This window comes from Mycetomoellerius zeteki, unplaced genomic scaffold (assembly GCF_001594055.1).
Source record: "Mycetomoellerius zeteki isolate Tzet28-1 unplaced genomic scaffold, Tzet1.0 scaffold232, whole genome shotgun sequence".
Lineage (NCBI taxonomy): Eukaryota > Metazoa > Arthropoda > Insecta > Hymenoptera > Formicidae > Mycetomoellerius > Mycetomoellerius zeteki.
In genome coordinates, this window is record NW_017257208.1 from 1,543,469 (window position 1) to 1,557,330 (window position 13,862).

Sequence of the window (13,862 nt, forward strand, 5' to 3'; positions counted from 1 at the left end):
TAAAACAAAAACTTTAAGAATAAAAATGTTTACTTAGGTGTATGATTTTTTTAAATTGTAGCGTAACTTCTATCATATAGATGTATTAGTAATAAGATGTTACAGCAGACTGAGCGGCAGTCGCTGCTGCGTGCTCAGACAAGTTTATGCGTTGTCTCGTGCGATTTGTTTATAACGTAGTCTTGATTATTCTATTTACTCCTATAGTTTACTGACCCCGGTTTCCCCTATCTAACGTATTGGTGCACAATTTATATAATTGAAAAATGTATTTAAAATTCATATGGAAACGTAATTACTAATAATAACATCCACTTTGATTGTTACATAATAAATAAAGCATTCTTCATTTATTTTAGTAATTTTAAATGTTTCGAAGGTAGACGAGTTCATAAAACAAATTTTTTAATAACACACACACATTTAAATGTTTTATTAATTTCATGTTTATGGTATACACTACTGTCGAAAAGTTTCCAGATATGGAACTTAAAATTGTACAACATTCAGATCACCGTAAAAAATCATCACAGAGAAAGAAATAAAAAAGCATTTTAAAGTTTGAAAGTTGTACTTTAACGTGTTATTGGTCGTTTTTAAAAAAATTTTAATCTTTTTACAGGTTTGTATGTTAACATGGTTGTGTTGTTAAAATTATGTACACTTATCAGTTTTCAACTTGATAAAAGTTTAATACTTTTAAAAAACAGTACATACTTTATCTATAAAATGTTTAAAAAAAAATTTTTTGTAATTGTTCTTGATTGAATTACCTACGCGACATTGAAGCTAAATCTGCGTTGTTAAACAATCAATGGTGAAATTTGGAAAAATCATCATAAAAATTTAAAAATGATGAAAAGCATGTGAAAGTACGAATTTCGAGCTTCAAAATATTTCTTTATTTTTTTGCGATAGTATTTTACCGAATTTCAACATTGATTGTAAACTATGCAGATTTAGCTTCAATGTCGCGTAATTCAATTAAGAAAAATTGTAGGAAAATTTGTAAAAAAGCTTTGTAGGTAAAGCTATGCAGTTTTTTTAGAAGTATTGAACTTTTTGAAAATTGATTATTTTTTTACCGAGTTACGGTAATTTGAATATTGTGCAATTTTAAGTTCCATGTCCGGAAACTTTTCAACGATAGTGTATATTTCGATTGTTACATAATAAATGAGATGATACATTTTCATATTAATTATCAGTCAAGCAGACAATGGTTTTTCAATTTTTAACTATTAGAAACTTTTAATCTTTAAATTATCATTAATTAACTGAATGATAATTGAGATATATTAAATAAGTATATATTGTGCCATGAAATCCTTTCTCAAGAAAAGATAGTTCAATATCTCTCGTAACAGTATAATTTAGCACATGGATGTATTATATGTCATACTATTATCGATCGTTACGTTGATAACTTGAACGTAATTCCTATTAGCTTCATTTAGATTCAGTACGATATTACCTTCTGGCGTCACAATTTCATCAATTTTAATTTAATCAATTGTCCTCGGAAAATTTAGTTCTTAGAAGGTCAAAGAAGTCTAAAAGAAGTATCGGATCCGTGATTATTGTATTATTAAAAGAGCTATAATTAAATTTGTCAAGTTCAGTATGCTAAAATTGTTGCCTATAGAAAATAAATGTTATAATTAATCTTAATTTAAGATATAACAAACATTAAAATTATTTTTTTAACAACGTTATGCAGTATTTATCTATTGCAATGTTGATAAATCCAAGCAATGGAAACAGAAAATACTAATTAAGCACGCAATGAATAATCTTAAACTTGTTTACCTTATTACAGATATATTAAAATTCATGTTTTCAAATAAATTGTAGACTAGAAAAAACTGTACGATTGTATGCAACGCAGCCAAGGCCGATCTCCGGATTCGTAATGAAGCATAGTCATTTAATGACGATAAAAAACTCTTAAAATGAAAAGATGTACGATTCAGGCGAACGATTCAGACGTGATAATTCTCGTGTTTTCCAAGGATAAGTGTCAACCTTGCGGTCTACGATGACATCCATCTTGGTTCTGTATTTTTATCATGGTGAACAGCATCTTTTAGCAGTTCGATGCTGGAAGAAGCCATTATCTTGCGGCACGCATGATGCGACGCTAAGCGTTATCCATTTATGCAAAAACATCATCTTCGAATCAGATATTAGTCGACTGCTTACGAAGCCCCTCAACATTTCTTTGTACGCTTACATGTTTGTTTGCAAGAACATCCGGTATTTCATCATGCTCGCCCCGTACTATGATATACGTATATATATATATATATCTCAAACACAAGCCAATTTACCAGATGCGATTTTGTGTCTAAACAATTTGCGCTTTTGATGTCAATACGGTAGTAGCAGTGACCACGTTTACACGTGGTGTAAACAATACCCGCTATGACATCACTAGGGCAAACAAAATTATGCTGTAAAAATCCTTTTTTAAGCGCCTAAAATATGCTTTGTGAAATTGAAAAAAAATACTCTAAAGAAAGGAATACATGCATTTAAAAATTATTTTTTATCGCACAAATTTTCAAATTATTAATTAAGTTTTTTATTTATAATAACAAAGTAAAATGAATTTGTGATAAGTATCAGGCTGCTCCTCGTCCTGATGAAGTAAATACTCTAAAGAAAGGAATACATGCATTTAAAAATTATTTTTTATCGCACAAATTTTCAAATTATTAATTAAGTTTTTTATTTATAATAACAAAGTAAAATGAATTTGTGATAAGTATCAGGCTGCTCCTCGTCCTGATGAAGTGAACTGCAAGGTTCACGAAACGTTGGCATTCCAAGAATGGATCTAAACACGGAGAAAACCCGCGAAACGCAAGATTGCCACATTGATAAAATTTGTTCACATTTCAAAAAAATTTTATTAGTCTTGCGGAGCATTAAAATTAAACAAATACATATTATTTATTATAGTGACTCTAGAGAGAGAGAGACAGTTTTTGATGTTATGTATTGTATGACACAAAAATATAGAAGATTGAACGTAAAAGCGCGAAATCTTTTTCTCCTTGTGATTTCTCTGACATCACTGTACACCAATACATCGCAGCGTATGGGAATCATTTATCTAATCAATTCCTTTTTCAAAAATATAAAATACGTTGTAGCATATTTCTGATTGAGAAAAACTTATCTTAGAAATCCTATTTGTTGTTAGATCAGAAAAAAACTAATCAAACTTAAATTAGAAAATGATGTGAGAAATATACAATAAAAATAAATAAAATGTGTAAATATTGTGCATGTGTGGGCGAAATATGCGAAAATATGTTTTTATGTGTGAAATATGAAAAATATGCTGTAACATATAGGGCTCAAAATGCATAATTTCTTATGAAACAAATTTGTATTTAGTTAATTTTTTTATTAGTCAAATAAAAAGAAATATGCCTTATACATATTTTGGTTGTCTTAGTTATCACGATCAGTAGACAGTGGGCCTGTTCTTTTTGCCTGAACTTTTGCACTATAGTTCATCTTTTTTCTTCTTCTTTCCTTCTGAAGAGAAAAGGAAGAAAGATGAACTGGTGCAAAAGTTCAGTTAAAAAGAAAAGGCCTATAGTAAAACAGCAACGAAAAAGACGCGGAAGATCGTAAAAATATCTCTTTATACTTTTTCCGAAATTAAATTGTGGAATAGGAATCAAGGAATAGAAAATTGTGTACCAGAAAATTGCGATTTGGCTTAACCATCTCAACAACACTCTATGTTTCTCAACCCGCAAAACACGAACAATAATATTATTGCATCAATGTTATAATTTTTTACTCAACAATTTAATGTAACTGTTATATAACAGTATGTGCTATATGACATTTATATTGTCGAATGAGAAATCGTAATATTCATACGATGTTACTGTTAGTGTGCGGGAATGAATCTATGATAGATATAAATTTATCAAAGTGAAATGATAGATATGGGCGTTTAATTAAGTCTGAAAACTTTGAACGAGTGATAATATATATTTTCTTAAGTCATATTTTTGATAAAATGTTATCAGTAGCCATATTCACTTCAACATCATCTCTCTATATAAAGCAGATGAGAATTCGGTCAATGGACTAGAAACAATCCATATATAAATACTTATCGGTAGCCAAGATAAATATATGAAAAATATTTCCTCAGAGTATTTGTAAAATGTATATCTGAGTAAACATACAAATACATAATATTCATGCAACAGATAACTTTAGGTTATTAGGTGACTGATATAAAGATATATAGCTTCCCACTTTTCTTTATTATTGACTGCAACTAGTGATGTACAAGCATATACGACAATGACGCGTCGAATAAAATCTATAAAAGTAGTAATGAAGAATATGTGTGAAAAACGTATGTGTGTGTGTGTGTACGCGGATATAATTTATATACAATAGAAAAAGAATATATATATATATTTATATATATATATATATAATAAGCATACGCGATTTCTCTTAATTCACGATCTCATATTCGACGGTCGACGACCTGCAGTTCGCGTATGAAATCTAGCCATTTATAACGTGCAATTACTTAATAAAGCTGTTAAACGACATACAAAGTATGAGATAATTAGCGATGCAAGAACACTCAGTAGTAACGCGGAGCTCGGCAAATAAAATGGCATAGGCTCTTGGAACGAATGATTCAAGAACGTCTGTATTTTTCATCTCATCACTGTATATATAACAGGATTCTGTGTTTCTTGTTTTATGTATTTTTGCCTGAGCGAAAGTTTGGATTATATCATCAAAAATAATTTCACATTTTATAAAATGGTTTTTTCTTTACAGATAACATCGTCGCTATTTTTTTTTTCTAATTGATGTCATTCATGAGCGACATATTTATAATCGATTACGAAATCGCATACTATCTTCGTTTGACTACTTCTCGTTAGTTGGCTGACAAAATCGTTTTCTTGCCCACCACACAGCGGCCAGAGCGGCTGCTAAAAAACCTATACCAGCGACGATTCCCATAGAAATTGCTCTGTTGCGACGATAAGCGGGTACTTCCAGACTGACTCGCTCGCTGGTTGCAACATCGTCTATAAGTGACATTGCTGCCACTTCGAAAGTATAAAAACTTTCTTCCTCCAAAGTTTTTACTGAAATATCAATCATAAGGTATATTCAGTACTATCACCGCTCATTAAGAGGCTAAATTTAACGTGATTGATTGGATTTAGAAATAAGAATCAATCACATTTGACTGTTACCTAGCCGCTCTGTGAGCGATCGTAGTACTGAATGCACTCATAAATGTCAATTATCATTATTAACTTAAGTGTAATTGATAATTCTTATGCAAGAATGAAGAGTCATTCACCTAGATAATAAGTGTCTGTTGTTTCTGCTCTGCCATATAAATGTTCAGATGGTCCTCTATACCATCTCACAGTGTAAAGTCTAACTAGATTCTTGCCTAGATCGGGTGGTTCCCAAGTGACCAAGTAACCCTCAACCGTTGCTTGAACTCTCACGTTGCGCGGCGGCCCCATGATCTCAGTGTCTGCAACACAATCGTGTCGCAGCCTTGAAACATTCGATTAAATTATCAAATCATACTTGAGATACATGAGACCATCAAGAGAAATCTTATATACCTTACAGGGTTCTACGAGATTATCTTTTGTGAATAGGTAGAGTGAACTAAACTGAACCGAAAAGTTTTTATCATTTTGCAATTTTCGCAATAGTTAACGAGATATTAATTTCTGCAAGCAGGTACACACTTATTTAACGATTTTTATTAGAAATTAATATTTCGTTAACCAATGCGAAAGTTGCAAAATAATAAGTAACTTTTTAACTCACAAGTTTAGTCCGCTCCACCTGCTTACGAGAGGTGATCATAGATCTGAAACAGCTTATGTATAAACTCGTTAAGTTTCTTACCTTGTTGACTGCGATATTCCGACGCTGAGTTCTCATCGATGGAACCTAAAAATAGAAATTTGTTTGTCACGTATCGTGCTTAAACATAATCGAGGTGACAATTAATCTTACTCGGCTGAGTGAATATTCGAAGCGCCTTGCTAAACATTCCATCGCCGTGTTTATCCTGACTCAATATCATGAATTCATATTCTCGTCCTGAGTTGAGATTATTAACCGTTGCTTCTGTAATTTTTCTAGAAAGAATTTTCATGGTTCTCCATTCCGACGTATCCGTGGGTCTGTACCTACGCGAAAAAAAGCAAGTTTCACGCTACTTTCGAAAAGGGTGCTTCGCTGCTGTTAACGAAGTGTCATAAATAATTAATTATATTCATTGAAATCGATCAAGTAATGTTTAAACACAAATGAGAGAGAAAAATGCTATTTTTGGTCAAAGTAGGTCTTGGTGCTAGTACTATTTATATATAAATACAAATACAATATTAATTTTATAGATTGTGGTCGATTCGGTTTATCGAACTTGAAACATAATCACATGAACTAAAATATATAATAATCTCACACGATTATATTAATTGTTTGTCGATTTAATAGTAATGCTGGCTAGCATTTAAAAAATTTGTAAATAACTAACATGCCTTAATGGTCGAATTGGGAGAACCAGTATGGAATTCGGGAGATCAATAGGTCTATTCTATAACGACAATTCTTTTTAATGACAATTTTATTAGTTAGGGATGTTGTTGCGCAGATATTTTACATGGTGAAAAAGCTGTGCAACGACAGTATAATGATACTGAACTGTCGTTATAAGTTACAGAATAGGCCTACTGCCCCTGTATTCTGTAACTCGTTATGACAGTACGTGACGATATCGTTACATTTTGTTGTGCAGTTTTTTTTACCATATACAAAATCTGCGCAACGACAATATAGCGATATCGTTACTGTCACAACGAGTTACAGAATACAAGGGCTGGATTCGAATCCCGACTGAGGAACATTTTTCACAAAATAAGTTATTTACAAGTTTTTAGGATATTAGTTAACATTATTGTACAAATATAAATACTTATTAGTTCTACAGACTGTACACTGAATCGGCGTACAGTCTGTAGACCTGACAACTGTATTGTTCACATATGAATATTACTAAGCACCAAAATCTGCTTTAACCGGAAATAATATTTTTCCCTCTTATTTGTGTTTAGTTATACTTGTAAGATGCATTACCATACTGAATATTCCATTTTGGGTCTAACGTAACCAGGTATCCATGTCAAAGTGACGGCATTCTTACTACTATTAGCGCTCAAGTTATATGGCGCTCTAGGTGGTACATTTAGCACCATTAATTCAGTATCCGCGACAACCGTCGCTGCCTCATTGCTGGCTGCACATTGATATAATCCTCGATCATGTTCCTGAATCCTTTCTATTGTCAGATTACCGCCTATTATGACGGTTCTTTCAAGTGATAAAGGCGCTCCATCCTTTCGTAGAAAAAAATTGCTCATTTAATTACTAAATTAAATTTATTATATTATTAATTGATTGATACATAGGACATCAGGAGATACAGTACTTTATACCACATGATGGTTGGTCGATGTGAGTCGTCTCCATCTCTGGCATCGCAAGGAATTTCTAAGTTCTCGCCCAGCTTTCGCATGTATAGATGTTGCGGTGTTACCGTGAACATTGGTGGCCTTTGAACTATCTGTAATAACAGAATTGAATATTTCGAGCTATCGGGTTTGATTTTGAAAACATTGATCAATTCGCGTAACAACTGTTAATCGATTTTTTTTGTATTCTTCAATTGTAAATCACATAAACAAATAGCATGCTTTATCAAAAGGAAGTGTCTATCTCGTTCTAAAAATTGTGTGATTTACAATTGAAGAATGAAAGAACAATTAATACTTATCGCGGACTGGTCAATGTTAACGTGAATCGATCTCTTTTCTTTTTTTATATCGCTTTCTACATCAAGGAACGATGATGTTTACCACAGTAATCAAGGGGCTGGGCCCCTCGGTGCCTAGTTCATTGTAAGGGGTACAACTGTAACTTCCCGAGTGCGTCTCATCCACTTTACTAAAATAGAGAGATCCGTTCCTCCTATAGAAGACCCCTTGCACGTTGTAAGGATCAAAGAGAAATCCATCTTTCTCCCAACGGAGATTCGTTAGGGGTGGATTTGCCCTGAAGTGGCAGTCCAAGAGGGCTGGTTTTCCGTAGGGAAGGTAAACTTCTCGCGGTGCATAGATCACCTTCGCCTTATCTAAATCATAAGATTGATTATTAATCGATTAGAAATGAAAATTTAACGATATTGTGCGGCGAATACGTCGCTGTGCTTACATTGTACATTGAGAAAGGCCGATGCGCTTTGCTGATCTCCAGTCTCTCCAGTTACCATGCAAGTGTATTCCCCAAGGTCGCCCATGGCAGCTGATTTTATAGTCAATGTTCCATCAGTACCAATAGAAGCTCTTCTTCTGAGATCCTGTTGCGATAATAAATTCAAAAATTTCGTATCATAATACATTTTTAAAATTCGTCAAAAAATCTCGATAACATATTATGAAATCAGTGACTCAATAACTTATACCTGTATTTCTGGGATCGATACTCCTTCACGAAACCAGCTTACGATTGTACCTTCTCCCTTCGCGACACACTCGAACATAACCGTGTCGCCTTCCATGGCAGTTTTATTAACAGGTGGAATCGCAAGTAGAGTCTCACCTGCAACAGTTGTCGGAAACGGCGACATACCTAGGTTAAACGATTTAACGAGTCTGCCCAGATTCAGGTTAGTAAGCGGCAGCGGGTTATACCATATTTTTTAAAATTGTTGTATTAGCGATATTACGGCGCGAGGCAACCAATTAGTCAATTGCATTTCTTGACTTTTTGCATTTTCACGTTAAGGCAAATTTATTAGTATCTGTATGTTAATGGTATACCATAAGCTCAATATATACACATGACGCTTTTATATTCAGTGTAAATTAAATGTGTAAATTTGTCTCGCGAGGCGATATTTATAGAAATTGTGTAATGTTTGATTTATGGTACAACTTTAAATTTACTTGAGCAGGCTAATTTCTATTTATTTATATAATTAAGATAAATAAATTGCTATTCAAATGTTTCATTATCAATTTTTTTTTTATATTAAGTAGTAGAGTTTGAAAAAGTAAAACAGAATTACATTAGAGTTAATGAATACAATTTCTTTAATTGATATACACACATTTAAGTTTAGATGACACACACATATGTACAATTTTTATTTAATTCCAATTTAAATCTTTTATCAAAATTTTCATAAATAATTTAACTAAAATACATTTTACCAAGATTATTTTTTATTAATTATTATAATAATTATAATTAAAATAATTCAAAGATTTACTTTATTTGAATATTGCCATGTGCAATAAACACCACGAAGTCAAGTGAGAAAGAAGAAACAAGTAGGTTTCGAAATAGGCTCCCTGCCTTTAGAGTCATAAACGTCGGAGATGCTTAAATGAACGATTAAATTTGAAGACTCACATCCTACTTGCCAAAAAATTAGAGCGCGAATTTCACAGCTATGAGCTTGATTAACTTGTACATCGGGCTGACCTAGTTTAATATTCAATTTTGGTTAGTCGCTGTCAAAGTCTGTTAAAACATTCCGTTTTATTGCATTCTTGATAGAGATATTACTTTAATAATATTAATGAATTATTCATACCTATTATACATGCTGGATAGTTGCATTTTACACTCCAAAAGAGATTTGCCAATTAATTGAAATTATGCTAATTATGATAATTAGTCGATAAATACGTAATTTCTGATGTTTCATTTTTCCTGCAATCTTTAACTACATGCAGATATGAAGAATTATATAAGAGATCAGTTTACCGTCAATGGCGAGATGAAACCACGTGCCATTGTTTCTTGAATTCGGCGTTCGGTTCGGAAAGATTACCCTGCACTCGTACCAGCCTTGGTCGCTTTCGCGAATATTCGTAAGATTTATGCTACCCTGGCCATATCCGCGATGACCGGCATCGTCCAACAAATGTATACGACCCTTGTAACTGTTGTCCACCGTGACGTGTCCATCATACCAAGAGAACACTGTACGGGTCTAAAAAAGTTAGAATCAATGAATTATATATAAATCTATTTTCGGTATTAATAACGTTTTCGACCATAGAGGGAACCTATGTGGATTGGATTAATGATTGCATGCTATGGTAGAGCATGTGACGTCAACCAATAGTAGAGCATGTGACGTCATTAATTTAATCCCAGATCGATTCAAACCTATTACGATCGAAAATGCTATAAAATTCCTATTTTCGTAAATTGCACGAACACTCATAAATGACCTCATTAGGAAACAACATTACTTCATTTTTAAAGAATATCCGACTTTCTGAGCGACTGATTTTTACATACGACGGACGTAGGCGAACCTACGTCTTAAGAAAATTACATCGCGTAACTTGATAGCGACTACAGGCGATGTTAATTGGGTCATCCTTTCGCGGAACGAAAGACTCACGCGATTCAACGAAGAGCTTTAATATTAAATTCGGGTTTTATTTACGCAAGGTTGCGCACTAATAACGAGCACAGAGAAATGACCGAGGACACATTGTATCGTTCGCGACATCTTAATTAGCCCGTCGGTCAGTAACACCCACATTCATTAACGACGGGACGAAAATCCTCGAAAGGAGGATATGTCTCGTCTACGGGGGCGGGAATGGCGTTAATCGCTTCTAATCATCTGACAATGCATTAACAGTGACCCACTGGTAGGTCCCCTCAGACTGAACGTGACTAAATATAATGCAGCCTTGCGTCCCGTACTCCAATTACCACGACTAACAGACGAAGAGGGAAGGAGCACCTATTTTGCATACGCATCAGGGTCCAATCAGAGTAAGTTCCACTTGATTCTGCGATAGCCACGTGCAATTTGTTTCCGTCATACAGCCACGTCGAATGCGACATCCGCGAGCACATCTCGCATTCGGGCAAATTTATCTCTTTATCGTTTTACTCGCATTATCAGTGTCGATATCTCTTCTCTTGAAGGATTCCTTCGATATTGTATAAATTGTTAAACGTCGATCTATATCGCTACTCTCTTTTAACTAGACGAAGCTATTCTTTTAATCCTAATATGCGAGGTTATCTTACGATCTCTTTATTGCGATGCTCGATATCATCTCTTGCGTATTATGTGTCTCTTTGAAATCGAGAAGATGTAGAAATCCATATCCAGATAGATTGTCATGTATAGATGAAATATCAGATACATTTTTGAAGAAATCGAATAATCCACCCTACCTTGAATGTTTTTCTTCTGAGTTTTTGCCGGAAGACGACGAGTACGCGCAAGCACGTCCGTATGCGAATTAGCCGATTAACAACTTGCTTTAACGCTCTTTAATCGTCAATCAGTCAATCGTACGTCGTCGTGTTACCATTATTACATGCGGTATCTCATTATATACGTACATTATTAAAGTGGAACGCGTCGCCTCGATTTCTATACGAAATAAGTTTCCTTTTCAAAAAGACTTATTTATAAGAGTTTTCCTTTTTAAGAAACGTTACATTTTTCATACAATCTTTTTTTAAAAAATTGCATTTTCTCCTGCCTCAAAGTATATAGTTTTACATTCTCGGATAAAATCTGTTTTTCTAAAGTTCGTGCATCAGAAATCATATTGGATGTTGCGTGTCTGTACACTTTTACTATTACTTAATAAACACTTGCATAATAATTACGTGCACCTGTTTGATCCAAGGTAAAATCCAAAGCACGCGTTGAATGTAATTTCGATCATGCAACATGTAGTACTATTTTCCATTATTACAGTTTTCAGTGGCACCTATGTTACGAATTTATATAGTTTCTATTGGATTATATTATAGCAATTTGTAGGGTAACTCCGGCAAATACGCCGCGCTGGGATTTACGCCGCAGAAGTCAGAAAAATAGAAGGAGAGGGGGTAATTTTCCCGTAACTACTCCATTATATGCCTTTATGTTATATTAGTATTGTGTTATGATTTCAGCTTCTTACTGTTAATATTAATGAAATTATTGTGAGTTGAATCGATTTGTCACTGTAATAAGTAGCGCCATCATAAATTATAATCCACATAAAATGATTACCGTAGGTTGTGTAAAAAACTTAGTGGTTATTTCGTGATACATACGTGTAGAGGAATAAGTAAAGCATGTTGTATAGCAAAATACAAGTGCTTTGCTTTCGTATTCTTTGTTTAGTTTGTCTTGTATATCCTATCTATTTGGGATATACGGCATTTTTAGCGGACGGGATTTATCCCCAAAGCATACAAAGTGCACAAATTGAATTCAGTGCACTAAATGTAATAAACGCATTACATGTCATAACGCTTGTAATATATGTAGGAAGATTTTTATCTATTACTTCATATACATATTTATCATTCTTATTCCTTAATAAAACTTTATAAACACATTTTATAAGTTATTGTGTCATTTTACGTCTTATTTATATGCAATATTTATAGTGTGTAACAGACAATACAAGTTTTACTGATATAGTTCATTTACTTTAAATAATACTTAATAAATACATAGTAAATAATACTTAATAAATCAAGTTTTTGATAGGTGCGGCGTATATACCGGAGTTACCCTAAACTTGATAGTTATTGACGTTACGTCGGTAACATAAGAGAGAGGCAAGAAAATAAGAGTTTTACGATGATTAAAATATTTCTGAGTTCGCATACCTATTATATAAGTAAAAGATTACGAAAAGTTCCTCGTTATACTTACATCGCGATTCCATTGAAGAATATATGGAATCGGCGTCTCATGCGGGAAGTCAAGATCGCAATTAAACACCGCGTACTCTCCTACTCCGGCAGTATAATAATTCGGTTCTTTGTCCTCCTCCAGCATCAAGCTGTAGCAGCAGGCTGAAAAACCAGCGATATGAAATTACATATCGAAAAATCGAGATTGATTTTTATTGATCTACGCATTCCAGCGGCGTAACATTGTAGATAAATGCCTGTGAGAAGACGTCGCGTGTAAAGTGATATTACACATTGGGACTAATTTCCGGAGAGATTGCGTAATTTTCCGCCGGATTATGCGTGACGATCGAGCGCGTTAACAAAATGATACGTTGTTGTTATCTATTCTCCCCCGTGTACAAACAGGATCGATGACGACCGATTGTAACTATTCGAGTAAACAAAGTTTCTTTCAGTAGTTAAACTCTCGGTCGCAGTTTCGAATTAACCTGCCTTTGCCTCGTATTAAATGCCAATCAGCGAATTGTGCTGTCTGCCGTTACAGTCTGAAACTCTCGGTTCACGTCCCGTACAGCAATGTCCGTACACAAAATTAAAATTGCCTTTTCTTGTATTTTTGCTCCTACGTTTTAAGTAAAAGAAATGATCTCTTTAAAATATGCAATAAACTTACGGCTCTTCGAAATTGTTTACCTTCATAGCAGAATAAAACCGCCAATAGCTTGTAGAACTTCGCGGCGTGATTCATTGCGACTTCTTCTCTGCGTTCCGATCTTGTCTCACGTTTTTCACTTTATTTATTTATATTGCGTCAACGGACGTGAGGACGCGCTGGCGGAAACGCGCTGGCGATAGGTCACACTCCGCGACAACGATACCGGCACATCTATCATCACCTACATTCATCAGCCGCCACCTTTAATTTCAATCGGCACGCGTCACTCTCACGCCATAAATATACGTTTCAATCATCCTTTCCTTCGTTTCCCGAATCGGCACCAAGACAGCTTGAACCTTTCCACCGAATTTTGTACGCACTTTCCTAAAATGCCTATTTGAATTCTTTATCTCGG

General features: G+C 34.0%; 1 protein-coding gene across 2 annotated transcripts; it reads right to left on the minus strand.

The window, feature by feature from the left end:
• Positions 1–4,473: 4,473 nt before the first annotated feature.
• On the minus strand, positions 4,474–13,856 carry bdl (borderless). Of its 2 annotated transcripts, none has more exons than XM_018449171.1 (12): positions 13,483–13,856; positions 12,806–12,948; positions 9,874–10,102; positions 8,564–8,700; positions 8,314–8,458; positions 7,959–8,233; positions 7,532–7,666; positions 7,180–7,439; positions 6,055–6,230; positions 5,944–5,988; positions 5,375–5,557; positions 4,474–5,153 (listed from the first exon to the last, which is right to left on the minus strand). In XM_018449171.1, the coding sequence occupies exons 1-12, from the start codon at positions 13,535–13,537 to the stop codon at positions 4,930–4,932; spliced, it is 2,007 nt and encodes a 668-aa protein (XP_018304673.1). In that variant the 5' UTR covers positions 13,538–13,856; the 3' UTR covers positions 4,474–4,929. The 2 variants fall into 2 exon arrangements, with proteins under 2 accessions (XP_018304673.1, XP_018304672.1); XM_018449170.1 differs by having other exon boundaries at positions 8,564–8,730.
• Positions 13,857–13,862: the final 6 nt, after the last annotated feature.

Coding starts and splice junctions, on each gene's coding strand:
- bdl (XM_018449170.1), bottom strand. CDS start 13,537: ATGAATCACGCCGCGAAGTTCTACAAGCTATTGGCGGTTTTATTCTGC. Junction 12,949..13,482: donor GGTTTTATTCTGCTATGAAG/GTAAACAATTTC, acceptor CTGGTTTTTCAG/CCTGCTGCTACAGCTTGATG. Junction 8,731..9,873: donor GTTTCATCTCGCCATTGACG/GTAAACTGATCT, acceptor CGTTTAACCTAG/GTATGTCGCCGTTTCCGACA.